A 27,659-nucleotide genomic window follows, 5' to 3' on the forward strand; every position below is an offset into this window, starting at 1 on the left:
CACGGGGGCGGGCTCGGCCCTGACTCCTGCTCCCTACGGCGGCCACCCGCGCTGCCTTCTTGTCCCCTCGGACGTTGGGGGGTCGGGCAGGGCAGGACATGAGTGACCGGAAGTGCGAGTTGTGAGCGTTGTCGCCCGGGGCGGGGAGGCCCGAGGCGTCGTCGGGCCTCCGCGACTCACGCATGGAGAGAGCTGGGCGACGGGCTGCGCACCGACCACTAACCGGGACGCACAAGCTCTGCGAGGCAGGAGCAGTGCTGAAGCGACCAGCTCTTCGGGCACGGGAACATAAGGCTAGGCCCGAAGCCCGCTGCAGGCGACGCGCTCACGCGTGTGCGGGCCTGCCCCAGTCGCTGGTGAACGACTCGGAGCCCCGGGACTCGGTAATTGGCGCGAGTGAGCGCGCGCATGCGCGGGGCGGCGACCGGCACGTGGCGGGGGCAGGGCTGCACCGCGTGGGAAGCGGCAGGGTATCCCGGAGGTTCGCGGGCCTTGGCTCCCTCTGCCAAGTGTAACAGAGGCTGGCGCCACCACGGACCCCACTCTGCTGCCGCCACCTGGTACCTGTATCCCTGAGCAGCTTGAAAGGGGCCAGCGCAGGTCTCCTTTATTCCAAAGTGGGCCCTGGAGCTAGTTGAGTCCCCTCCCTTATGCAGCTCAGTGGCCTTTCCCTGCAGCCCGTCGTTGTTGGGGGCAGCATGGTCTTCTGTCTGGAGAACGAGGAGCCGTGCCGCCCGCAGCGAAGCAACATGGTCCATTTCCAGGCCTCGGAAGTCCAGCAGCTGCTACACAACAAGTTCGTGGTCATCTTGGGGGACTCAAGTGAGTGCCCTTCTAGAATCACACTTGCTGGTCCCGCACCTGCTGTCTGTTTTCTGCATCTGGAGACGTTTTGTCTCCATATCAAACCTCTTTCCTGATCCCCAGTCGGTTCCAGTGAAATGAAAGTCACTCAGTCGTGTCCGACTCTTTGCGACCCCATGGACTATACAGTCCATGGAATTCCCCAGGCCAGAGTACTGGAGTGGGTAGCCTTTCCCTTATCCAGGGAATCTTCCCAACCCAGGGATCGAACCCAGGTCTCCGTCATTGCGGACAGATTCTTTACCAGCTGAGCTACAAGGGAAGCCAGTCGGTTCCAGTGCAGAAGGTTTATTTCCCCAATGCCTTCCACAGGTATCCTGACAGATGTAGCCTGTCAGGCTTTTCACCCACACCTTGCTCAGCATTTTTCTTCCTGACAGACCCCCACAGTGTCCGCATGGAAGCAGTGTATTGTGTTGTTTGTTTCTTGGGTGACTTGGCCAGCTTACGTCTGCCAGGTCTCTATGTACACCTGGAAGGAACAAAGTCAGTGCCAGGACTTTTTAACTTCACCTTTTCTCATACCTCTAAGTCAGTACTCCACAAAGGTGGTGTTGGGCCACCTCAGCAAGAGGCCTGGATTTGGAAGGAGCTGGGGGTGGGGTAAGGCCTCCCTCAGCCTCAGGATCTCTGTCTCCCTTCAGTCCAGCGGGCTGTGTATAAAGACCTGGTGCTTCTCCTCCAGAAAGACTCACTGCTCACAGCTGCCCAGCTGAAAGCTAAGGTGAGGGAAGCTTGGTGGCCATGCCAGTGATGGGCGGGCACAGACTCTGGCCTGGTAGGGGCCTCCTCCCTGGCTTGGGTCTGACCAGCTGGGTGGGGGGGGGTGGGCAGGGGGAGCTGAGCTTTGAACAGGACCAGCTGGTCGCTGGGGGTCAGCTGGGCGAGCTGCACAACGGGACACAGTACCGGGAGGTCCGCCAGTTCTGCTCGGGTTCTGGCCACCACCTTGTACGCTTCTACTTCCTCACCCGCGTTTACTCCGAGTACCTCGAGGAAGTCCTGGAGGAGCTGACATATGGGCCTGCCCCGGACCTGGTGATCATCAACTCCTGCCTCTGGGATCTCTCCAGGTTGGGGCGGGGGGAGAGGGAAATACTGATTGGGGGTGGAGGTATGGCTCAGAGGCCACCCACCCCTGTGTTCTTGCCCACCCTTTGTGCTCCTCAACAGGTATGGCCGCTGCTCGATGGAGAGCTACCGAGAGAACCTGGAGCGAGTGTTTGTGCGCATGGACCAGGTGTTGCCAGATTCCTGCCTTCTGGTGTGGAACATGGCGATGCCCCTAGGAGAGCGTGTCACTGGGGGGTTCCTCCTGCCTGAGGCAAGTGACTGGAGTGCCTCGGGATAGAAGATGGGGCAGCTGATTGGTAGATAGAGGACCCTCCCTCCTGATTCTGCATCATTCAGTGGCTCTTAGATGCTGCATTTTCTCACTCAGCTCCAGCCCCTGGCAGGCTCTCTGCGGCGGGATGTGGTTGAAGGGAACTTCTACAGTGCTACTCTGGCTGGGGACCACTGCTTCGATGTCTTGGACCTCCACTTTCACTTTCGGCATGCAGTACGGCACCGTCACCGGGATGGTGTCCACTGGGACCAGCATGCCCACCGTCACCTCTCACATTTGCTTCTGACCCATGTGGCCGATGCCTGGGGTGTGGAGCTGCCCAAGCGTGACTATCCCCATGGTGAGCCCTGTCACAAGTGGGGAGGGTAGTGATGCAAAGAGGGCCCTCAGAGCATAGGTCTCATAAACAGCAGGACAGAGATCCTCAAGGGGAGTAGAGCCCCTTGAAGGACCATTGTGAATCCTGAGTGTGCTTTCCTTCCCCTGGTCTAGCCCTGTAGTCTCCTCTGTGTACACAAATGTGTATTGAGTACATAAGGCAATATGTCAAAAAACCCGTATGCTACAGATAAACAGGAAAAGAATGGGAGTGCTTTTAGATAGGAGTGGATGTGGGGCATGGAAAAGCAGAAGCAGAGGAAAGACAATTCAGGCAGAGTGGTAGAAGCAACAAAGCCCCTTGGAAGGGACTGTTAAACCCTCAGTTCCTGCCTGCTTTTAAAGGGGACATCATGGGTGATTGTTCCATGTCTGCTTCTCACCTGGATCGTGTCCTGCAAGGGTAAAGTGCCTGCCTCAATTGTTGATAATACATCCCTTTCAGCCCCAGTATCTAGCACAATTGCTGTGTATATGGTACCTGCAGGATGGTGTTTATTGAATTGGAGACGTGAGTCATGTTAGAAGGATGTAGTGGCACTAGAGGATGTGAGGACAGAGAGGCCAAGAATGTCACTTTTAGCCTGGAGTTGGAGTATCAGGAAAGTGAATTAGGACTTTGATCATATAATGGTCCAATTTCTTCGATTTTTTAGGTGAGAACTAAATCTCATCTTCCTTGGTGGCTCAGATGGTAAAGAATCTGCCTGCAGTGCAGGAGACCTGGGTTCAATCCCTGTATTGGGAAGATCCCCTGGAGCAGGGCATGGCAACCCACGCCAGTATTCTTGCCTGGAGAATCCCTATGAACAGAGGAACTTAGTGGGCTACAGTGCATAGGGTTTCAAAGAGTCAGACACGACTGAGCAACTAGCACACAAATCTCATCTAAATCAGTTGGGAGAACTGATCCCTATCAGAGGAAGGGGTGCTCTAAAGGTTGTAAGGCTAGTTTGTTGTGTGTCAGGTCTTCTGAACCCAGTTTGGAGCCCCAGAAATAGCAACATCAAAAGGAAGAGTTAGGTGGAAGGATGAGTTGATGAGTTTGATGAGGGCAGATCTCTTTGAAGTACTATGGAAATGTTGAGTAAATAGAGTCAGTGGTGCCCAGCAGGGAGATGGCCACTAAGGGCATGAATGTGAACAGTGACAGAAAGAGCAAAACAATGGCCGTGTTTGGGAGTTGGAAGAGAAGAGAGACTGATGGAGGAAACAAAAGGAGATAAGGATAGAGGCACTTTCAGGGAGGGGAGAGGCTTTTGGCCATGTCATGTGATGGTTAGGAAGTGAGGAAGTGGTTACATTTTTGTAGGAAAAGTATTGAAGGAGTGGAGTAGGGTTAAAAGAGGCAGTGAACAGTTGAGAAGGGGATGGTGCCTGGGCAAAAATACTCTTTGTGGGAGGAAGTGTGAAAGGAACCCAAACCTGATGGGAAAAGGAAGTGATAGGATCTTTGTTTTTAACAGAGACTTACTAAACTTAGTTATTGGTCTTTGAGGAAGAGCTAGGAGAGGACAGATAGACAAGCTGGGCAATAGAGGGAGAAGACTGGAAGGGATCATGAACAAAGACAGAGCCACTGACTATTGAGACACAGGGAAGAAGGAGCATAGCTTGGGCTTGGCCTGAAAAGAGAGGGGATGAGGAAACCTGAGTATGAAGTAGAGGATGCTGTGTTCTCCACGAGGAGGAAGTAAAGGTTTGGAAGTGTAGGCTGCCAGAGTTCAGGGTGACCTGGCTCCCAGCCCTACCTAAAACAACCATCCTGTTTCTAGACCCATGGATTAAAGACTGGCCAGAGCCGGATCATCTCTTCCAGGGGAGCCAGGGGCAGCCCTCAGACTTCGGCGAGCAGCCGGCCTTGCCCCCACCCTCTCCCTTACCTCCTCCCATGCCTTTTCCCTACCCTCTTCCTCACCCTTCCCTACCTCCTCTGTTTCCACCTCTGCCCCAGGAACCCCCTTTTTTCCCAGGCCAGCCCTTCCCACCCTGTGAATTCTTCAATTTTAATCCAATGGAAGACTTCTCGATACCACCCCACTTAGGTATGTGTCCCCACAACTTCCCAGCACGCCTTTTCTAGCCCCTCCTTGAACCTCCCTCAACCTAGTCTCCTGTGTCCAGATGGGCTGAGAGACATCAGGGACCCCTTGTGTCCCCCTGGGATTGGGTTCTGTCACAGCTGAGCCTGGAACAGCATCTGTAGACTCATGAATTAGCTCATTGATTGTCAGTTTCCTGACTTGGCAGTACGGGAAGTGGTATTGCCATTTTGTAGATGGGGGAATTGAAGGCCAGAGCAACTCACCGTGAAGAACCAGAACTGCCTGAGGCACAGTTGCACTCACCGTGGCCAGAAGCCCGCTCTGATGATGGCTGGTTCTTTCGTAGGATGTGGCCCCGGAGTGAACTGTGTGCCTGGCCCCCTGCCTCCTCCAGTCCCCAGCCCTGTCCCCCATGGTCAGCACCGGGGCTTGGCCGTCCACCGGGGGATGGCACGCTGTGTTCACAACAGCCCGTACCATGTGCCGAGGATGGGGGCGCCCTGCAGGCAGCGTCCAAGACACTCAGACAGACTGATCCACACATACAAACTGGATAGCCGGCCTCATGCCCATTCGGGTACATGGCCGGGGTAGACTGGTTCTTGTGTTTGGGCTGTGTATGCCAGTGGCCCTGCAGTGCCTGTTTGCCACGCCAGGTGTTGGTGTGGCACCTGCTATGCCTGACGTTGTTGTCCATTGCTGTCACCAATAAAGGCATGGAAAAACAGAGTGACATCTTTTTGTGAAAGGGAGGGAGTCTCAACCGTGATCTTAAGAGTTGGGAGCCTACCTCTGGGTTCTCTTCCAGCCTCGGACCTTTCAATCCACACTGTTTAGAAATCATTGAATGCATCTTTCGTACTGTCTCACACACTCAATTGTATTCCTGCCAGAACACACGTGTACTTAACAGAGACCCTGGAGGGGTTACCTATTGTCAGCAATTCCTTGCGATTGGGAAATGTCAAAGGCTGAGTTGTAATTGAAACTGTCAATATTTTATATGGAGTTTGGAATCTGGCTAGTTCTCACCTGTACTAGTCTCACCCATTCATATGTATGTTCATTGTTCACCTACTCCTAGAGATATACCAACCTTGCCTTGCACAATTTCTTGGCTCATGGTAGACACTCAGAAGTGCTTGGAACTAAGCAAGAAGCTCCCAAGCTGAAGTGGGAGACTGACTAGAAAACCATTACTTAGTAGATACAATATGCAGTGGTAGCAAAGTGAACACAAACCTGTTTGGTGGGTGGGCAGTAGAAGAGGAGCAGAGAGAGAATTCCAAGATTGGGAGTAGGGAGTAGGGAGCTGTGCCAAACTTACTAAGAAAATTAAAAGAATTCAGGGACTTCCCTGATGGTAGCGACTAAGACTCCATGCTGCCAATGCAGGCAGAGGCCTGGGTTCAGTTTGTGGTCAGGGAACTAGATACTTCATGCTGCAACTAAAGATCCTGCATCCCACATGCAACTCAGACCTGACACAGCCATATTAATTAATTTTTTAAAAGTACGGCATCTCAGCTTTGACAGTTGATCTTGACCCTGGGTTGGGTGTAGTATGAGGTGGGGGCTGAAGCATGGCAGTACATTGATAAGTGATATGAAGCAGGAAAATACAGAATCACGCAGACTCACTAAATAATCCTTAAGTAGAATAGGCTGGAGAAGAGGATGCAGAATTACTGCGTTACATTTCCTTACTTTTTATTGAAGTTTTACTTTGTCAAAGGATGTAACATCTTACACAAATGGAAATAGCAGACCAAAGAAGTGTTGATCCTTGATGGGTAACTACTAAGTGCAAATGAAAGGAATCTACTAAATTAACACACACTGGTGCTGGGGAAACTGGTACAGACAACATGAGTTAATAAAACCCTTTAGAGAGTAATGTCATCAGGGCTACTGAGACTTAATGAGAGTGCTTAAAATGAGCTTTGTTTTCTTTGATGTAGACAGAAAGTGGATGGGAACATACAAAAGTGAAACAAAGCCTCTTGTTAGGAAGATAGATTTTAGATAATTTTTATTGCAAAAACTTTTTTTTGTCTTGTTTTCATCAGTTTGGCGAATCCTTTGTTTAGTCATTTATTCCTTGGCACAAAACCCTTTTCTTTACACCTCTGAAACTGGGGCTTCTCGGTGTTGCTGTGGAAAATTGTACACCTCAACTGGTTTAGGGAAGAAAATAATATGAGTTACCCAGCTTCACAGAGCCCTCTCTGTTGCTTGCCATCCTGCTCTCTAAGAAAACCTTGTGTGCGTGCTAAGTCATTCCAGTTGTGTCCAATTCTTTTCGAGAACTGTAGCCTGCCAGGCGCCTCTGTCTAGGCTTCTCCACTCCCTTCCAGCCCCATCCCAAGTCTGGCACGCACACTGTGAGCACTTGGAGACTGTCCCTGTCAAGCTACCTCTATGTCTTAGGTTTTCACCCCATCTTGCTCTGTGGCTCCCATTGCTGCACAGTGAGGTGTTTTTTTTTTTTTTTTCACAGTGAGGTTTTATAACCTTGTCCTCAGCATCCCAATGTAGATTGAAATCTATTGTAAGGATAAAATGGGGATAAATTATTTTCAGTTTGTTGTCATGTAAGCACATAGTACACTTGACTCCTCTATTAACCAATTTTTTATTAAGTTGTGACTGGGAAACAAGAAACTTCAAAAATAGCTGCATACAAGTCATTACATGAATTTAAATTGTTTCCTGGATTTTGTTTTGAGACTGTAAAAACAAAAGCTTATATTTCTCCAGTATGTAGGCACATAGTATGTAGGCTAGTCAAGCATGACAGAACTCAAACTTCACTGACAAATCGTTTAAGAAGAAAAGTGTACATAGACCTCCTCTCATTCATGGAATCTTGGTTTTTAAAAGTGAACCCAATATTCTTTGCTTTGCCATAACAAGATATTCCTGAAAGGGTTAAAAGATGCGCCAGCACAGCATGTGACACAAGCCTTTTATTTTGCAAGGGAGAAAAGAATAAGAAATTTGGAGGATTGTTTCTTTCAAAAAACTTTAACCCAAGGACTTCCCTGGTGGTCCAGTGATTAGAACTCTGCCTTCCAATGCAGGGGACCCTGGTTTGATCCCTAGTCAGGGAACTAAGATCCCACATACCTCTCAGTGTGGTCAAAAACCAAAAACAACAAAACCCCAACAACAACTTTAACCCAATTAGAGGTCTCCTAACAAAAGCAGATAACTTGTTTTCTGTCACATTCTCCAGTTAATTGCAAGCACTGTGTGTTGAGTTCATTTTAGTGTTTAAGTACATCTACCATATACATTGGTGAAAGATAAACTCTTTCTGATTGCAGGGAAATGGATCTAAACTTTTTTAAACTGCTTCATTGAAGTATGACAGACAATAAACTGCACATATTTCAAATGCACAATATGATAATTTTGACATGTATACAACATGAAACTGTCATCACAATCAAACTTACCCTTTATATAATCATTCCCTGAAGCCCTTCCTCACAACCTCCTACATCTTCACATTCGCATCCATAGGCAGTTTGTACTAACTGATCTGCTTTCTGTTACTATGGATTAATTTGTATTTCCTAGAGTCATAATAATTAATTATTAATAAATGGAGTCATTCAGTAGATACTTTTTCATCTGGCTACTTTCACTCAGCCCAATGAATGGAATTAATTCATCCATATTGTGTGCATCAGTAGTTCATTCCTTTTTATAGCTGAGTAGCATTCCATTATATGCGATATCTATGTTTATCCATTTTCCTGTTGAGGGACACGAGTTATTTTCAGTTTTTGACTCTACAAATAAAGCCGCTATGAACATTTCTGTATGAATCTTTGTATAGACATATGCTTTCATTTCTCTTGGGGAAATATCTAGGAATAAAATGTCTGGATCATATGGAAGATGTATGTTTAACTTTTTAAGAAACTACCAAATGATTTTCCAAAGTGGTTGTCCCATTTTACATTCGCACTGACAGTGTATGAGGGTTGAAGTTCTTCCACATCCTTGATGACACTTGGTATCAGTTATCTTTTTAATATTAGCCATTCTAATAGGGGGAAGGTATGGTTTTAATTTGCATTTACATAATGACTAACAATATTGAACATTTTCCTGTGCTTATTTGCAATCTATATGTCTTTTTTGGTAAAATTTCTGTTTAAATTGTTTGTTCTTCATCACCATGCCCCCTTTTAAAAACATTACTGGGCTTTGAGAGTTCTTTACTTTGGATCCAAGTCTGTTATCAGATATATATTTTCTAAATACTTTCTCCCAGAGTGTGGCTTGTCTTTTGAAGAACAGAACATTTTAATTTTAGTCAAGGACAGCTTATTCAATTTTTCTTTTATGGATTATATTTTCGGTGTCATATCTAAGAAATCTCTACCTAACCCAATGTCACAGCTATTTTCCTCTGCTTGCTTCTAGAAAGTTTATAGTTTTAGGTTTTACATTTAAGTCTATGATATGTTTTGAATTAATTTGTGTACATGGTATAAGGTATGAATTGAAATTCATTTTTTTGCATATGAATATCTAATAGTTCCAGCCCATTTGTTGAAGACTGATCTTTCTCCGCTAAATTCTGTTAACATTGTTGTAAAAAATCATGTGTGTATTACATGTAGATCTATATCTGGATTTTCTGTTTCATTTATCTATTAATATTTGTTTAACTTAATACCAGTACCAACTCCCTTGATTTCTATAGCTTTATGATAAGTCTTGGAATCAGGTAGTGTTAGTCTTCCAAATTTGTTTTTCTTTATCAAAGTTATTCTGACTATTCTAAGACCTTTACATTTCCAAATGAGTTTTAAAATCAGCTTATTAATTTCTACACAAATTCTGAGATTTTGCGATTGTATCAAACACGTAGATCAATTTGGGAACACTTGAGATCTTACTAATATTGAGTCATCCAACCCAATGAGCAAGATATATCTCTCCATTTATTTAGGTCTTCTTTAATTATTCTCAGCAATATGTTATTGTTATCCGTGTATAGATCTGCCATATCTTTTGTCAGATACTCCCAAGACCCTCGTTATTTTATTGTAAAAGATTTTAAAGTATCGTTTTCTGATCATTCACTGCTAGTACAGAAAACTACCACTGATTTTGTATTTTGACCTTGTATCATAACTACGATCATGTACACATTACTTTGCGAAATTCGGTTATTCTGGTAGCTTTTTGATAGATTCCATAGGATTCTCTACTTAGACAATTTTGTTGTCTGTGAATAAAGACACTTCTTGCTTTCCAATCTGTATGCTTTATATTTATATTTCTTGCCTTATTGTCCTGGCTAGGACATCCAGTACAATGTTAAATAGAAATGGTGAGAACAGACATACTTGTCTTGTTCCTGATCTCAGAGGGAAAATATTGTTTTTCACCATTAAGTGTGAGACTAACTGTAGGTTTATCATAGATGCCCTCTGTAAAATTGAGAAGGTTTCCTTCTACTGCCAATTTGCTGAGAGGTTTTGTTTTTATTTTAAATCAGGAATGGATATTGTATTTTGCCAAATGCCTTTTTTATGACTATGGAAATAATCATGTATGCTTTTCAGTTTGATAATATGGTGAAGTCCACTGATTATATTTGAATGTTAAACAAATCAGTGCATTCTTGGCTTTAAAAAGGAAAGAGAAGGACTTCCCTAGCAGTCCAGTGGTTAAGGCTCCAAGCTTCCATGCAGGAGGCATAGATTCCATCCCCAGCTGGGGAACTAAGATCCTGTATGCTGTGCCACTAAAAAAAAAAGAGAGAGAGAGATTGTACAGTCTGAAGGTGATAGAGTAAAGATGCTATTTCCTTCTCTCAGAAATCACCCAAGCAAAAATGAAAACAAGAAAAAGAAATGTAAACACCATATGAATTAGCTGGATAGGCTGAAAAAAAGCAGTGGAACCACTGCATGGTACAACTTACTTTGGAAATTATTGGGCAGCATTTACTAAAGTTGAACATTTACATTTTCTGTGATTTGACAATTTCACTTCAAGAGATCTGTACATCAGATCTACCAAAAAACTTGCACAAGAATATTCATAGAATGTTTTTTCATAGTATCCAAAACTTGGAAACAAGCCAAATGTCCATCAGCAAGAGTGAATAAATAGTTTTCCCATACAATGAGATTGATATAAAGGAAAACAAAATACTGATAGATGCAAGGATATGGGTAAATCTCACAGATGCAATCCTGAAAGAAGTCGGACACTAGAGTACATTTTGTATGATTTTATTCTGCACAATTTCAACAATAGGCTGCATAGATTCTGCATAGGTTTCAACAATCTATACTGATAGAAATCAGAATCATGATTACCTTTTGAAGGAGATACTGATTGGGAAAGGGCATGATGGAACTTTCTGGAACAATGGGAAAGTTCTATCTGGGTGGTAGTTACCTGGGCACACACACAAACCAACAAATATGTAAAAGTTTATTGAACCATACCCTCAATACTTGTACACTTATTTGCATGTAAAATGTATGAATTATATGTAAGTTAAAAGGGAGCTAGGGTAGTTCACTGGTGGCTGGTGGACTAGTGGTTAGGATTCTGGGCTTTCACTGCTGTGGCCTGGGTTCAATCCCTGGTCAGGAGATCCCGAAAATAATGCAGTGCAGCCAAACAAACAAACAAGAAAAACAGGATGTGCTTCTTTCCAGTAGTGGTTTAACATTAAAAGACACCTAAAAATTTAATTCACCACATAAACAGAATAAAGCAGAATAAACAGTCCTTGTCAGTTTAGTTCAGTCACTCAGTCATGTCTGACTCTTTGCGACCCCATGGATTGCAGCATGCCAGGCTTCTCTGTCCATCACCAACTCCTGGAGCTTGCTCAAACATGTCCATCGAGTTGGTGATGCCATCCAACCATCTCATCCTCTGTCTTCCCTTCTCCTTCCACCTTCAGTCTTTCCCAGCATCAGGGTCTTTTCCAATGAGTCAGTTCTTCACATCAGGTGGCCAAAATATTGGAGTTTCAGCTTTAGCATCAGTCCTTCCAATGAATATTCAGGACTGATTTCCTTTAGGATGGATTGGTTGGATCTCCTTGCAGTCCGAGGGACTCTCAAGAGTTTTCTCCAACAACACAGTTCAAAAGCATCAATACTTCGCCACTCAACTTTCTTTATAGTCCAACTTTCACATCCATACATGACTACTGGAAAAATCATAGCTTTGACTAGACCTTTGTTGGCAAAGTAATATCTCTGTTTTTTGTATGTTGTCTAAGTTGGTCATAGCTTTTCTTCCAAGGAGCAAGCATCTTTTAATTTTATGGCTGCAGTGACCATCTGCAGTGATTTGGAGCCAAAAAAAAAAAAAAAAAAAAGTCTGTCAGTGTTTCCCCATCTATTTGCCATGAAGTATGGGACCGGATGCCATGATCTTCATTTTCTGAATGTTGAATTTTAAGCCAGCTTTTTCACTCTCTCACCTTCATCAAGAGGCTCTTTAGTTCTTCTTCACTTTCTCCCATAAGGGTGGTGTCATCTGCATATCTGAGGTTATTGATATTTCTCCCTGCAATCTTGAGTCCAGCTTGTGCCTGGCATTTTGCATGATGTACTCTGCATATAAGTTAAATAAGCAGGGTGACAATATACAGCCTTGACATACTCCTTTCCCTATTTGGAACCAGTCTGTTGTTCCACCTCTGGTTCTAACTGTTGCTTCTTGACCTGCATACAGATTTCTCAGGAGGCAGGTAAGGTTGTCTGGTATTCTCACCTCTTTCAGAATTTTCCACAATTTGTTGTGATCCACACAGTCAAAGGCTTTGGTGTAGTCAATAAAGCAGTAGATGTTTTTCCATAACTCTCTTGCTTTTTCAACGATCCAACGGATGTTGGCAATTTGATCTCTGGTTCTTCTGCCTTTCCTAAATCCAGCTTGAATATCTGGAAGTTCACGGTTCACGTGCTGTTGAATCCTGGCTTGGAGAATTTTGAGCAAAATAGTCGTTGTAGTAGATGCAAAAATTTTTTATCATTCAACCTCCACTCATCAAAACTGCTAGCAAACTAGGAATAGAAAGGAATTTGACTGGATAAAGGTGAACTATCAAAACTTTACAGTAATTCTCAATGGTGGAAACTTAGAAGCAGTTCTTTCAAAATCAGGATCAAGTCAAAGGTACCAGTGAGCAGTATTTCCATATGTCATTGTCTTGGAATTCCAGTACAAATCAGAAGATGAACATGAAGAAAGAGGTCCTATCCTCATTTCTGGCTTTTAGACAGATGTGGTATCTTTGGGCTTAGAGGACTTTACAACTTTCATATATGTTACAAATATTTTTAAGTATACAGTATCACATATCAGTTTTTTAAAACTGTATTTTGGTTAGACGTTTGAAGACACAGGCCAGAAAATATGGTAAAAGCTACACCTCTTAAGTTCTTTTATTTTTTAAGATGAAAATATCTGAAAGGTAATAGAGATGTTTGCACCGCAGAAAATGACTTGTCCAAAGTTGGCTGATGTACATCTAGATCCTGACAGAACCTCACAAAATACAGCTCTTTACCCTAGGAAGAATGGAATAATAGACTAGGATTAGAACAGCAGTCGGAGTCAGTGAAGCTCATGAGACTGGGCCCTTCCTTCTCCAGGATTCTCAGGAGCTCTGCCCTTGCTGTCTCTTGAGTTTTTGGCTAGGGGACCCAGGCTAGGGATTTGGGTTAAAGAGATTTTGTAGTCAATGAAGCCGCCGCTGGGAAGACAGTGGGCGGGAGAAGCTTCTTCCTGGCCCCAGGATCTACCAGTTCACCCACTGCCGGTTTTAGGACCCGGCCGTGAGACACTTCTCCTGCTCTTCGCTTCCGTCCCACACGCAGCCAAGTTCGACTCTTCGAAATCAGAGCTGGAGGTCTCCGCCAGGGGGCACGCCTGGCATCGAGTCTGCAAACTATGATTCCGGGTGGGGGAGTGGGGTGCGGGGGGGGTGAAGGTGGAGGGAAGGTGTTGATTTACGGGGATAGCTGGCACTTCCATGTGTGGGTGCCCACAGCCCTCTGATCTCTGGCCAGGCTTGGGATTTTCTTCCGAACATCAGGCCCTTGCCCACCGCACTCTGCCTCCACGGTCAACGCACCAGCTTGGAGCTCCCCAGCCGTTGTCCGGACCCTCTCCGGTGCCCCTGAGCCTATGCGCCCCTTACCCGGCCCCTGCACCTGGGGCAACCTCCCAGAGCAACGCAGCACACCCCCCCCCCCCACTTTCTCCTCCCCTTGAGGCCCAGTCGCCCCCTCCCGCGCCCCACCGCCTCCCCCCCCCGCCCCGGCCCCGCTCGTGGCCACAGACTCTGCGAGCAGGGTCCTCTGCTCACCCTCTAGCGCGCGCAGAGCGGCGTCTGGGTAAGAGCGCCCCCTCCCGGCTCCCCGTAGCAGGTCCAGAGCCGTTCCCCGGCGCCGCCCTGACCCCTTCCAGGCATCACTCTTTTTCCCACCAGGGTGGTCACTCACACCTCTAGCTGAAGTGGCGCCCCCAGCTTTGTGAGCTCCCGTGACACCGTCCTCTGGGACCCTCCCGCATCCTGGCCGCTCTTACTCATTGCTCCCGGTCCTTGGGGCAGAAGAAAGTCTTACCCGGCGCTCCTGCTCCAGGCGCCCCCCACGGTGCGTGTGCGGCTGTGGAACCTGTCTCACTTTCTCAGATGCAAGACCCCTCGCGGCTGACACCTCCTCCGCTCCGGTTCTTTATGCTCCGCCTGATCGGATTTACTTTTCTGGCCAGGCTACAGAAGTTACTGGATCCCCACCCACCCCTACCCCAACCTTACCTGAGCATGCTGCGGGGTGGGGCCCGCAAAGAAGCCTTGGTCACTCAGGCCTGTGGAACAGCTTCTTGGCCCAAACGGAAAGGCTTAGAACTTCATTCCGGCATGTTCATTCTCCCCAGGCTTGCATTATTAAGCGACTTAAGTCTAAATGGATAACTTTGTCTACATTTAAAGTAATTTCAGGAATTATGTTTTTCTTTCCTCTCTGCAAGGTTCCTCACCTTCCCCTTTCCTGTATACTCCCTCCCATTTGCCTGATTCTAGAGTTGACCATTCCATTCTTTTTTTTATTCTTAGTTTTTAAAAGTGTCTGGTTTTGCTGGCATGCATTTTAAATTTGTGTGAAAAGAATTGTGTTATTTCTCGTTCAGCTATTTTTCACTCAACGCTGGGATTTCAAGATCAATCTGTGTAACTTCCACCCCTTCTAAGTGCTGCCTCATCTCCACAGTGGTCCATTCTCAGATGGTATCCCTTCAACATATTCCCTCACCTGCAGTGCTTCTTAAACTTCGCCCAGTGTATCCCCTGGGAGTCTTGTTAAAAATGCAGGCTCTGATTCATGACTCCTGGGGTGAGGCCTGAAACCCTACATGTGTAGCCAGTTTCCAGGTGATGCTGATACTGTTGGCTTTGGGACCACACTTTGAGGAGCAAGACCATCTTGGGCCTCTGTGAAAATTCTTCTTGGGTTGCTATGTGCCACATAGCATTTTGGGTCACAGGCTATGTGTTGATCTAATATGATAGGTATTGCCCATCTGCTCTCTGGCCTGCCTGTGCCACCCTACCTCACACCAGCAATACAGGAGGGTAGAAGATATACATTTACACGGGGAAGGAAAGACTGCTTCCTCCTTGCTCCTGCCAAAATCCTGCCCCTCAGTGTGTCTGGTTTGGGCCAAAACCTCCTCTCTCAATTAGAATGGTCCCAAGGCTCCAGAGTGATATCCCTGGCCAACAACGCACAGCCATGTTAGTGATGGGTCCGGGCTTCATCTCTGACAGGAGCTTAGAGAACCGGCACTGAGAAGCCCTGGGCTCTTCAGTGAGGTTATATTTCCTTCATTGCTTTCTCTTTAGTAGCCTGTCAGGCTGGACTAGGACTCAAACAACCTGACCTTACCATAGGCAAGTAGCTATCCTATGCCTGACATCTTGTCTCTAAAATGGAATAGTAATAGCATAGCTACAGTTTGTGGTGTGAGGAGTCAGTCCAGGAATTTTGCCCACATACCAGATGCCCCATGGGTGCCCCAGGACAGGTGTGCTTGCCTTTGTTTTAACCAACAGAAAAATGAAGTTCAAGAAGGATTAGCAATTTTTACCAAAGCTGTGGGACTGGAAAGTGGCAGTGCTGGGATTCAAACCCAGCTTGAGCTAATACACCAGAGCCCATGATAGCTATGACGCTTTGCCACCTCCATGGCCTGCCTTGACCTTGCTACCAGGCCATATTTCAGGGAGAACAGGAAGGAAAAAGGAAGGAAGGACTGTGTCTGGGGTTTCAGGAGCTGATACTGAAGGCATCTGATCAGTGGCACGCAGGGTTATGAAACTCCACAGTGAATGGGTTTTAGCAAAAATGAACTTGGGTTCTAGGGGCTGGTTCACAGGGCTTGAGTATTTAGGTGGCCGGAGAGGAGGCTTTTAGTTGAGGGATATAGGAGCGAGGGTTTTAAGGTGATGTATGTAGTGGGCTCAAGACTGGATAGGAATTGGTGAGGGTCAGGGATTAAGTGGAGGCCTGGTGTTAGGTGGGGGTCAGGTGGGTGGGTCTTACCTATCATGTGTCTTACTTGTAGTGACTAATCACCCACTGTTTTGTCTGGAGGGTTAGCTGAGATGTGAAAAGCCAGCATCCTGGGCATCAAGGGATGCCACCTTCCAAGGCTCTCCTGGTGTTGTAAACAGTTTGTTGGGTTGGTTTTAGAAACTTGTGGGCTATGTTTTCCCCACTCACATGTGTGCAAGCCATCTCCCGGCACCAAGTCCCCCCGAGCATTTCACAGTCAGAAGAGTTCAACACCTGCATGTTTTGAGATTTCATGGCATATGACCTTTTTACCTCTTGTTCGCACTCATCCATCCTCCGTTTACCATTGTAGGGTCCAAACTGTATCCAGGACAGAACATTTCTCTGAAGGCCTAGAAAAGCTTTCTGCTCTTTAGAGTTCCATACAATATCTTACAGTTTTCTGGTCTTTACAAAGTACTTCACACACAGATATTATTGCCTTTGACTCACAGCAGCTCCATGACAGGACCCACTTAATACCAAGGCTCAAAAGAATTAATTGGCCAAGGTCACACACTGCGTAGGTGGGTGAAATGGGACTTGTTTGTTTTTCCATAGCAAACCTTAGGAGTCTTAAAGAATAAGTTCTCCCTGGGAAACTCACTGTGTTGGTTGGCTCATTTCCCAGACTTGGGGATGTGGATGAGGCAGGAGGTAGGAAGTCTAGGGAGTGGGGAATGCTTGGGCAGAAACATCTGGAAGGTGAAGGCTGAGGTCTCATGAGGATTCTGGCTAGTCCTCTCCCAGCTACATTTTGTCATTGAGCCCTTTCTAGAGCCTGGGCAAGTGAAAAGAGGCGGTTGGTGGGGGGAATGGTAAATACAGGTAGAAGTTGCTATTAGTCTAAAGCTGAGACAGTTGAGCAGCTGCAAGAAAAAGATGCTGCCAGCTGCTAAGGGGACCCCAGTAGAATCAGCACATGCATGTGGAAGCTCTTGGTGGCTTGGCCAAGCTCTGCTCCTGGCTGAGCCTTCTGCCCTAACCTGTCTTCTCAAAATTTCTGGCCCTCCACACCAAGTACCTGCAGCATCAGCTTGAGGGAGGTGCCCAGAGGTCAGGCCAGTCTATCCTGCTAGCTCCAGCAGTATCACCCATGTCCCGCCCAGTCCCAGCTAGAGACTGTAGGTCGGGGGCCTGCTGACACAGAAAGGCCCTGGTCCCACTGCCCTCCCTCTCCCCTGGGCCTCAGGCCCTAGGCCAGGGCTCAACAGACACAAGCAGCGGGATGGGGTTGCCCTTCTATTGGTCCAAGTCCTGAGCATTGCCTGGGTGAGACATGGAGGTGAGGAGGCCCACGAGGCTCAGTAGTGTGGAAAACAGCAGCAGGAAGGAGGCGGTGAAGAGCAGCGCGGGCAGGGCGCTGAGCAACAGCAGCAGGACAGCCGGCAGCAGATGGCGCCACACCGCAGCCGCCACGGGCCACAAGGAGCTCAGGAGGTGGGAGCCGGTGGTGAAGAGCGCGTGACACAGCATCAGGGCCAGCAGCAGGTAGAGGATCCCCTCCAGACCCCAGAGCACCCGCTGCAGTGGCTGCCGCCAGCCGGACGTAGCCCACCACTGGGTCCAGCTCGGGGGCACGTGACACATGCACCAGCGCACCCAGCCCTCCCGAGAGACCCAGGCTGACCAGGGCGCCGCGCGCTGCGGCCCCTCGCCAGCCCCGATGGCATCTGTCTCCACTCGTAGCTGCTGCATCGTGGTTGGTGCACCTAGGGAGAGGGCCAGGCCAGCTGCAGGAGCAGCCCTGGAGATGCCTGGGACCTCAGGGCAGGTGCGGGTGCAGGGATCAGGAGGGACCAGCGTGGGTGTGGTGGGGCTTTGAACTGGGGTCTTACCTCTGGGCAGAGCCACCTAAGTCATGTTGCTTCCCGCCGCACCCAGGACAGCCTGGCAGCCAGCGTTGAGCCCCCACTCTCAGTGCCCCCACCCTCCCCAGAGGAGCCCTATTATGACCCGGGTCTGGGTGGGGGCCAGCCAAGAGGGAGACCACTGCTGGGTGTGAGGTTTACCTGAGCTTCTCTCATGGACCCTTCAGGCTTTAGGGGAGCCTGGTGAGTCCACAGATGTAGTCTTTCATGTTTTCTTGTGGAAAGCCCTCTTTGGAGCCCTCCCTTCCCTGCTGGCCTGTATCCAGCCCTGCTTCACTCTCTTATAATTCTTTCAGGAGAAGTTCTCTAGAATCACAGAGGAGGCCAGAATAGCCTCCCCCAACTTATAAGTTTTGAGATGGCTCCATACCCTGCACTGGGCTCGCTGCCCCTTATTTCACATTTTACTGATGCCCTCAGACTCAGACTTAGGTATCTACCGTCCACATTGTGAGGCCAGAGGTCCCCCGAGATGCAGGCTGGGGGATAAAGGAGTATCCTCCCATCTTCCCAACCTAGGATGGAGGAAAGGAAGCCTGAGGAAACAGCATGGCCAGTGTATTTCCGGAGGGCACTCAGGTCCAAGGATGGAGGCAAAAAGCAAGGGCAAGCAGGGCCAGGGGCACACCGCGGGCTCCCAGGAGCAACCCCGTGCCCAGGAGCAGCAGCAGCAGAGCCTCCTGGAGGCTGAGTCGTCCTGAGACTGCCACCGCGGGTGGAGCGTCCTGCTGCCCTGGACCCTCGCCAGCCCCCTGACTCTGGCCCCCTGTGAGATGTGTGTGCTGTGACCAGGTGGGACCTGCAGGCCTGTGGAGAGAAAGGGCGGCAGCTAGGCTTTGGGAGGCTGATGGTTTGCTCGCCTGCCCAAACTGTAGGCTGCAGTCCACTTACCGGCGGAGCATGTCGAAGGCCAGGAAGCTGACCAGTAGCAGCAGCAAGGCTGGACCAGTTGTGGAAAAGACGGCCCGAATTGTCAGCCCGAGTGCCCCCAGTCCTAGGACACTGTCCAGGACCTGGGCCCAGCTAGGGCCCCAGGGGGACACACATGGACCTACTGGACTAGCCGATCCCTCCCCAGCACCCATGCCCCTGGGAGGGACTGGGGTAGGAGAAACAGCAGCTTCGGGCCTGGGTAAGCAGAGGTGCGTCATGGAGGAAGGTGGAGGTTACAGGAAGTGCTGGGCGAGGTGGGGAGTGGGAGCATGGGAGGGGGTGGTGACGGGCCTCAAGGGTAGGCTCAGGCAGTGGGGAGTTGGACTGTTTAGGAATCTCCCCCTCCTCACACACCCACTCACCAAACCCTCCTCACCTCCTCCCACTTCGGTCAGTCATTCTGGTTGGTTGGGCAGCTGGAGCATTGTGACCTATTGCCAGGTGGGGTCCTGGGGTAAGCGGGGTGGGGTGGGGTGGGGGTTGCTAATGCTGGCCCTGGCCTCATAATTAGCTGGTGGTGTAGCCAAAGACAAGGCTCATCCTCTTGTCTTTGCTAATTCTCCACCCAAGGGTCCCGTGGGGATCTGGGTTGCCAGGAGGCATTCTAACCCCATCACCACCTGGGCAGCTGACCAAAAGATGAAGAGCCACTTTCTTTGTCTCACAGGTTCCCAGGACTAGGTGTCCAGGGGCAAGTCACTCAACCTGTCTGTCCCCAGTTCTCTCCCTTGTGAGCAGGGTGATGCCTGTGGGCATTCATGTGGGGGATTTTTCAGAACTTCAGTCCTGGAATGCATGGATAGATTCTGCCAGGAAGCAACCTGAGGCTTTCTGGAGTGGGGTAACCACGTGACCTGCTAAATGGGGGTGGGGCAGGAGGGACTGTTTAGGTGTTAGAAGCAATGTGGTTTGTGGGAGGTGTTCTGGATACTGGCATTCCAGAAATGACACAGAGAATGTGACTGTAAGAGGGCTGCAACATAGTAACCCCAAAATTGGAGGTTAAGTTTACCCTCCAAGAATGAAATTAAGAAGAATGAACATGTATGAATGGATTGATCTGGAAAAGAAACCTGTCTCCACCGATAATCTGTAAATGGTCACAGAGGTTCCAGCACATTTCAGTTTAGTGACTTGAGAGGCAAGAGTGAAAATGGGTCATAATCGAGAGAACTTAATCCTTGTTCTCATATTTTGAAGGAAAACTGATGGAGGTAGAGGTAGGGGGACAGTGGCCATACAGCCCCTAGGAGAGGAGGAGACAGAACAAGCGTCTTGCTGCATACCTGTCTCCAGGGGACTCTGTTCAAAGATTCAAGCCTAGTGACCTTGACATATTTGGTGATGGCGGGCTCAATAACGATAGAGCCAATGCCACCAACCCTTGGGAGCTTTCATTGGTTGCTTTTTTCTAAGTCAGCCCAAAACAATAAAGCAACACCCACAAAATTTTGAGGAAAATTATTTACAACTTAGTAACATGGCATCACTGACTTGGTGGACATGAGTTTGAGTAAACTCCGGGAGTTGGTGATGGACAGGGAGGCCTGGCGTGCTGGGATTCATGGGGTCTCAAAGAGTCGGACACGACTGAGCAACTGAACTGAACTGAACTGAACATTGGAGAAGGCAATGGCAACCCATTCCAGTACTCTCCCTGGAAAATCCCATGGATGGAGGAGCCTGGTAGACTGCAGTCCATGGGGTCGCTAAGAGTCAGACATGACTGAGTGACTTCACTTTCACTTTTCCTTTCATGCATTGGAGAAGGGAATGGCAACCCACTCCAGTGTTCTTGCCTGGAGAATCCCAGGGACGGGGGAGCCTGGTGGGCTGCCCTCTATGGGGTCGCACAGAGTCAGACACAACTGAAGCGACTTAGCAGCAGCAGCAGCAGTAACATATATCTGTCTACATGATTATTAAGTATGAGGGTAAAGACATTTTAAGCCAAACAAGGTCTCGAAAACTTCATCTTGCATACACTCTTTCTTAGAAAGCTACTGGAGGATGTGCTTCAGAAAAACAATGAACTAAACTAGGAAAGAAGTGAGGCTAACAACAGGAAAGGGATGATGAGAAAGACCTGGGATGTCAGCAATGTTTCCAGATAAAGAAAGCAAGCAACCCCAGCCTAGAATCAAAAGATAGATGCTCCAGGAGGAGTGTCTCTAGAAGAAAATAAAACTGATTATCTACTGTTTTTAGACATATGCAAAATATTTAGTTCATTTGGAAGCTTTGGGATTGAATTAACTAGTTTCCTAAAAACCAAGCAAATGATAAAATAATTGCTAAATCCAGGAAATACAAAAAACTGAACAATAATCATGATCATAATATAAGAACTGAATATTGACTCTAGTGATTAAGCTCTTTTGGGAGGATGGCAGGGGGAAATGTATATTTCCCCCAAAATGTGTATTTTGGTGTATGTTGCGGGGAGGGCTGGTAGGAAAGCAAAATCCTTAATTCCATAGCAGGAAATCTACAGATAAAATCTAAACATAAAAGTCCAAGAAATATACCCCAATACAAAATGAAAAGTTTAAAGTTTAGGGGGGAAAATATTCAAGAAATAGCAATAGAAACATAAAGGTAAATACAAGGAGAAATAAAAAACTAAAAGTGGTTAACCTGGTAATAGAGAAGCATAGAGAAGGATCTTCTGTTACAAATCTAAATGTGATGTACCTTTAAAATCATATTCTGTAGTATTTTGATTAAAATGATTTCTTTCTTTCTTTTTTTTTAAAGCAAATCAATGTTAGTGTCTTATGGTGGAGATCAGGAATATACCCTCCCAGTTTGAATGAAATACCAATTTCCTAAAGTTATGTGGATATACTCTTGTGGCTTGAGATAAAATTTTCAGTAACAGTATCAAACACCATCAAACTCAGAAAGCAGTGAATCTCATGCATTTTAGATGGAGTTGCTCTAAACCTCCATCTAGTGCTTCTCAGCCCACATGAATCTCCTGGGGTTGAATCCTCTGGGAATTTTTAAAAAATGCAGATCCTTGGCCACACTTTGAGGAGCAAGGCTCTAGAAGACATTGATTCACAGAAGAGAGATAGCTGGGGCAGGAAGTTGTGAGGGGAGAGAGGCATGTAGGAAGATACATCCAGATGCCACGGGAGTCCCCATCAGCGCTCACCTGCCTCACAGGAGAGCACTTGGTGGAGAGTGAGTATCAAGAACAGGAGATTAGGAGGCACAGAAAGGCAGCAGATTAAGCTACTTCTCAGTTTGTGCAGCCAGAGACATAGCCTCCTCTCTTCTCTTGATAATGTTTTGTTCTATCTACATATGTGGGAGCAAGAGGACTATATTAAGCTGTTTCCCTACCTTTAGTTCATCCAGTTAAGGTAGGGGCCCCCAGGAACCACATATATTCTCACTTCGTCACAGCAACCCAGAAAGGAAGACATTATTGTTCCCATTTTACAGATGAGAAAACGGAAACTCAGAGAGAAAATTACTGTCTAAGGATACCCAAACAAAATGAGCAGCAGAAGTGGCATGTGATATTAAGTTTGTGTGGTACCAAAGTCATCTATCATCTCTGCCTCCAGCCACCTGATCACACTGGGGAGCGTCCAGGAGAGTCCTGTAGGTAAATTAAAATGGAGGAAGTCTTGTTCAGGCTTCAGAAGCAGGAGAGCAGGCCTCTGACCTGCTTCTGACCTGCCTGGACACTGCTCAGATTCTGTGCCTACCCAAAAGCACAGCAAGTCAGGCAGTACTTTAGATAAGAAAGGGAATGGGACTTCTTGAGTTCCTGGAGGTCTGGCCAACCATGCCCGAGGTTAACAAAAATTTTATGGGCTTCCCTGGCGGCTCAGATGGTAAAGACTCCGCCTGCAATGCGGGAGACCTAGGTTCAATTCCTGCGTTGGGAAGATCCCCGGGAGAAGGGAATGGCTACCCACTCCAGTATTCTGGCTTGGAGAATTCCATGGACAGAGGACCCTGGCAGGCTATATAGTCCATGGGGTCTTGAAGAGTCAGACACAACTGAGCGACTTTCACTTTCACTATGACTCACAAGATAAAACAAGCAGCATTCTGTAAAAACATTAAAGTAAGACCAGAGCTGCATTTTGCATGAACTGATGATGATATTAGTTTGCAGCCTTGGATTATAAGTGGGAACCCCCCAAACAGCAGCTTGAAGTCTTACCCCGGACTTTTTCCTAATTGGGACTTCACGTTGCTTTTACTTGGGGCTTCTCAGTGCGCTGCTTAAATCTAGATGTTGGTCGGACCAATTTGCTGATGTATGTGATGTTCCTCTTCTCTATGGTTTCTATTTCTCTTTTCTTTTAATGACCATACTTCGAAATTAAGTTAAACACTTCTCTTTTAAATACTGAGACTGTTTATTTGTGCATAAGCTTTCAAACCTGAAATGGAAGTCAAACTTTGGGCAAAACATAAATTGGTGCTATGAGCAGGATTCGTGAAACAAAATGCCACTCTTTAAGAAGAAAGAGGTTAAGATTAATGAAGTTTTCATTCCCTGAGGGGAAGATTTGCCTTACTGCTTATTAGCTACTGAATGGGGCATATCCACTGGATTGTGTGAGAATGGGACCTCAAATTAAAGCAGGCCGAATCTTTTGAAGTTATTGAATGTTTCTGCCAGTTTGGCTTGTGCCAATTGAGAAAGGACAAGAATGGACCTCACTGGGTCAGACAGGCTGGATCCTCCTCCCTACTTACCATAAGGTACAGGAAACCAAATTAAAACTGGTTGAAGAGAAGTCACAATTAAAGAATTACGTGATTTGCAAGGACAATTATCCATGTTACAAAATCAAAGTTACATTTTAGCTGACCAAGTCTCCACTTTCCAATTGGTAGCTGAAAAAGCCACCATAAAGTTTGCACAAGCTGAATATTGAAAGAGGTGCAGCAAAGTTAACAAAAAGAGAGTTCATTTGATAATAGCTAATGCAGGGGTAGACTGGGACTCCAGTGCTTGGGATAGGAGATTAATCCCTCCAAAGTTCAGGGACCCCTGCCCAGACCATAAAGTTTTGGGAAATACAATGGGCTAAATAATATAGAGAGATGTTACATAAGGCTAAGCAGAAGATAATGGAATTTAAAACTGCCTAGACAAAAAGGGAGGCTCAAAATTTATAGGGCTATTTGGCTTCTGGCAACATCATATTCCACAGTTGGGCCAGATATTGAGTCCACTTTACAAAGAAAGTTGATGTGAATAAACTTTTAAGGAAAGAAAATGTAAATGAGATAAGAGCTTTTAGATAAACTCTATTAAGAATAATTATGCTTTAGGAATATCTACCTAAAATAGTTTCTCCAGGTTTTGATAACTTGAATTCTAGGGCTGTGCTAAATTAGGTTAAATAATAGAAATCTGAATAATTAGGCCATTTCCAAATGAAATAACATGCTCAAACAGTAATTACTGAACACTGGCTTTCTTTTTTATAGAGAGTGAAGGGTTTAGAAGTATTAATTAATATGTTTGGTACCATCCTGAGATGTTCTCTAAGAAAGCAAAAATTTTTAGAAATTATCACTGGTATTTATGTTCACCAATCTACAGAATGCTAATATAAAGGACAGTTTATGGTTGCTTAAGGAAAGTGGGATAAGTTATGAGGAATGGAATTGCATTTTGTGAAAGGAAAAATAAACAGGTCTGACTTACAGGTGTCTGTTTCTGAACAGGAGAATTAAGTGTTTACTATAGAAAGTGATAAGAAGGATTTGTGGAAAGTGGACCCCAAGAAAAGAATGTTATGCACAGTACAAGTTTTCTTGGGATGTTGAACTGTCTTTTGATAAGTTTCTTTACCTCTTAAGTGATTTGTTCTGTATTTGCTTTTGAAATCTTTTATTGTTACTTCAGCTGAGTGAGTAACTATTGCTTCATAGTAACCTATGATCTTGTCTGACTGAGTGTTCTAAACTCTTTGATATTTTTGACAGAACTTCCTAAGATCAAATTCTAATGAAGTTCTTTTGACTTCTAGTTAACTTTAAGGGTGCTTCAGAAGCCCCCTGCGGCATCCCAAAGAAAGATATTAAACTAATTAGTTTCATCATATTATAGGTACATGAGAAGTGCTGTCAAATAAGTAAAAAATCTTCTTAGGTTATATTGTATGGTAAGTCTTACTAATACAGATATTCTAGAAATTATACAGAATTCAAAAAGGTCTGATATGTCCTGGTAAAATATTATCAGTCATAATTTTAGTTACTGTCTTAAAGTGTTAATGTGTCACAGCAGTAACCAAGTTACTTTGTCAATTGCATTGTAGTCAGATTTTAAACCTGTCTTTTAAAGCCTTTTAGTCATTAGAGAGAACTATGGTTTCATTCTGATATCTTTGCAAAAATTTTTTTTTTTTTGCAAAAAAAATTTGCAAAAATCTCTTCAAGATTTACAGAAAGGACTTTCTAAGATTAAACTAAAATTAACTAGATAAACAAAAACTGTTATTAACAGTAAGTTTGTATCAGACTAGAATTTGGTTTTCTCTCTATTTTAAGAGAAAAAAAGTTTTCTTGGAATGTGGCTTTTGATAACAGATTATGTGAATTTCTTTGCCCTTAAGTGATTTATATTTGTTTTTAAAATATTTTGTTACTTGGTGGTACATATACACCATGGAATATTACTCAGCCATTAAAAAGAATTCATTTGAACCAGTCCTAATGAGATGGATGAAGCTGGAGCCCATTATACAGAGTGAAGTAAGCCAGAAAGATAAAGAACATTACAGCATACTAACACATATATATGGAATTTAGAAAGGTGATAACGATAACCCTATATGCAAAACAGAAAAAGAGACACAGAAATACAGAACAGACTTTTGAACTTTGTGGGAGAATGTGAGGGTGGGATATTTCAAAAGAACAGCATGTATACTATCTATGGTGAAACAGATCACCAGCCCAGGTGGGATGCATGAGACAAGTGCTCCGACCTGGTGCACTGGGAAGACCCAGAGGAATCGGGTGGAGAGGGAGGTGGGAGGGGGGATCGGGATTGGAAATACATGTAAATCCATGGCTGATTCATATCAATGTATGACAAAACCCACTGGGAAAAAAAAAAAAATTTTGTTACTTGGCAAAGTAAATATTATTTCACAATAATCTATGAAGATTGTGACACACATAGATAAGGTTCATGCTGCTGCTACAAAAAATATTTACCCCTCATTGTCAGACTTTTGCTATCCTGATGTCCTTAGAACATGGCAACAGTCTACTCCTAAATCAAGGAACTTAAAATGGGTAAACAATAGCTATAAATCAAACAGTTGTGGCTATGGAAATCCAAGATAGCCTCTTGTTTTTTTCCGGTTCCCTGACAAACCTCATTTTTTATTTGATGGGATAAAGCCTTCCCTGGCTACCGGGTTAATGCCCTCTCTCACACATACACACACGAATTTTATGTTACACTGAATATTAAATTCTAGTTTTATTATCAGATACTCCATGAGCTACAATAAAGGGACATAAAATTACATGTATATATCAATGAACTATATGCTAATTGAAGCTTATAGCAAAAACAGCAAGACAAAAGAGTGCCTTTGGGCTTCTGAAGTAGGAAATTTCCAGAGGCTGGGAGAAATAACACTACCTTTGAAAACCAGTTATTGGCCTGTTTATTGGGCTTTGATTGATATGGAATAATTGACTATGAATCATACTGTAATATTAAGACCTCAAGTGCCAGTCATGCAATGCATACAAAGTTCTCCCAAAACCTACAGGATTGGGCAAACTCAGGAATCCAGCATAATGAAATGGAAATGGTATATTCAGGACCAAGCCAAACCTGGGCCACATGAGGTTGCTGCCTTAAATGAAAAGATTTCTGAAGTTCCTACTAAAGACTTCCAAAATTCCTATTAAAAGCTGTAGTTAGGCCTGAGATAACTGAGCTGTCTGTAAAATGGAGAAATCCCTTGGACTCTTCACTGGTGGCTCAGCAGAAAAGAATCTGCCTGCAATGCAGGAGGTGCGGGTTCAATCCCTGGGTGGGGAAGATCCCCTGGAGAAGGAAATGGCAACCCACTCCAGTATTCTTGTCTGAGAAATCCCATGGACAGAGGAGCCTGGCTGGCTACAGTCTATGGTGTCACAAAAGAGTCAGACATGACTTAGCAACTAAACAATAACACAAACTTTTGACTCTTTAACTGTACTAGAAAAACAGCATGTATGTTTCACTGATGGATCAGCTAAATATATATGATCCATTCACTATTGGAAAGTGGTGGCACATAATCTGGTCACTACTAAATCACTGACAACTACTGAGGAAGGTAAAAGTAGCCAATTGGCTGAGTTATAAGTGGTTTATCAGGTATTAAAGCAAGGGAATGAGTGCCATATATACACAGATTCTTGGTCAATCAATGGATTGGCCACTTGGCTTTCCCTGTAGGTAAAAAATGGGGCTTCCTAGGTGGTAAAGAACACCCTGCCAATGCAGGAGAAGTAGGAGACATGGGTTCAATCCCTGGGTTAGGAAGATCCCCTGGAGGAGGGCTCAGCAACCCACTCCAGTATTCTTGTCTGGAGAATCCCA

At 45.7% G+C, this 27,659-nt stretch overlaps 3 protein-coding genes across 5 annotated transcripts; 1 reads left to right on the plus strand and 2 right to left on the minus strand.

The window, feature by feature from the left end:
* The first annotated feature begins 8 nt into the window (after nt 1-8).
* PCED1A (PC-esterase domain containing 1A) lies at nt 9-5,364 on the plus strand. Of its 3 annotated transcripts, none has more exons than XM_043479610.1 (8): nt 9-383; nt 765-822; nt 1,509-1,588; nt 1,699-1,937; nt 2,038-2,188; nt 2,306-2,552; nt 4,366-4,635; nt 4,982-5,364. In XM_043479610.1, the coding sequence occupies exons 1-8, from the start codon at nt 183-185 to the stop codon at nt 5,227-5,229; spliced, it is 1,494 nt and encodes a 497-aa protein (XP_043335545.1). In that variant the 5' UTR covers nt 9-182; the 3' UTR covers nt 5,230-5,364. The 3 variants fall into 3 exon arrangements, with proteins under 3 accessions (XP_043335545.1, XP_043335544.1, XP_043335543.1); XM_043479609.1 differs by having other exon boundaries at nt 12-383; nt 678-822; XM_043479608.1 differs by having other exon boundaries at nt 180-383; nt 657-822.
* A 12,121-nt stretch (nt 5,365-17,485) lies between these two features.
* TMEM239 (transmembrane protein 239) lies at nt 17,486-18,169 on the minus strand. The gene is made up of 2 exons (XM_043478862.1): nt 18,095-18,169; nt 17,486-17,968 (listed from the first exon to the last, which is right to left on the minus strand). Exon 2 carries the CDS (start codon nt 17,952-17,954, stop codon nt 17,499-17,501), a length of 456 nt encoding a protein of 151 aa, XP_043334797.1. The 5' UTR covers nt 17,955-17,968; nt 18,095-18,169; the 3' UTR covers nt 17,486-17,498.
* Nucleotides 18,170-18,702: 533 nt separating this feature from the next.
* Nucleotides 18,703-19,399, minus strand: C10H20orf141 (chromosome 10 C20orf141 homolog). The gene is made up of 2 exons (XM_043480564.1): nt 19,019-19,399; nt 18,703-18,934 (listed from the first exon to the last, which is right to left on the minus strand). Exons 1-2 carry the CDS (start codon nt 19,276-19,278, stop codon nt 18,703-18,705), a joined length of 492 nt encoding a protein of 163 aa, XP_043336499.1. The 5' UTR covers nt 19,279-19,399.
* Nucleotides 19,400-27,659: the final 8,260 nt, after the last annotated feature.

This window comes from Cervus canadensis, chromosome 10, assembly GCF_019320065.1.
Source record: "Cervus canadensis isolate Bull #8, Minnesota chromosome 10, ASM1932006v1, whole genome shotgun sequence".
NCBI lineage: Eukaryota > Metazoa > Chordata > Mammalia > Artiodactyla > Cervidae > Cervus > Cervus canadensis.

Bases quoted from the DNA above. Each gene is read 5' to 3' on its own strand.
- PCED1A (XM_043479608.1), top strand. From the start codon at position 183: ATGGAGAGAGCTGGGCGACGGGCTGCGCACCGACCACTAACCGGGACG. The intron at 823-1,508 runs GTGAGTGCCCTT...GTCTCCCTTCAG, and splicing joins GGTCATCTTGGGGGACTCAA to TCCAGCGGGCTGTGTATAAA. The intron at 2,189-2,305 runs GCAAGTGACTGG...TTTCTCACTCAG, and splicing joins GGGGGTTCCTCCTGCCTGAG to CTCCAGCCCCTGGCAGGCTC.
- TMEM239 (XM_043478862.1), bottom strand. From the start codon at position 17,954: ATGCAGCAGCTACGAGTGGAGACAGATGCCATCGGGGCTGGCGAGGGG.
- C10H20orf141 (XM_043480564.1), bottom strand. From the start codon at position 19,278: ATGACGCACCTCTGCTTACCCAGGCCCGAAGCTGCTGTTTCTCCTACC. The intron at 18,935-19,018 runs GTAAGTGGACTG...TTCTCTCCACAG, and splicing joins GCCTTCGACATGCTCCGCCG to GCCTGCAGGTCCCACCTGGT.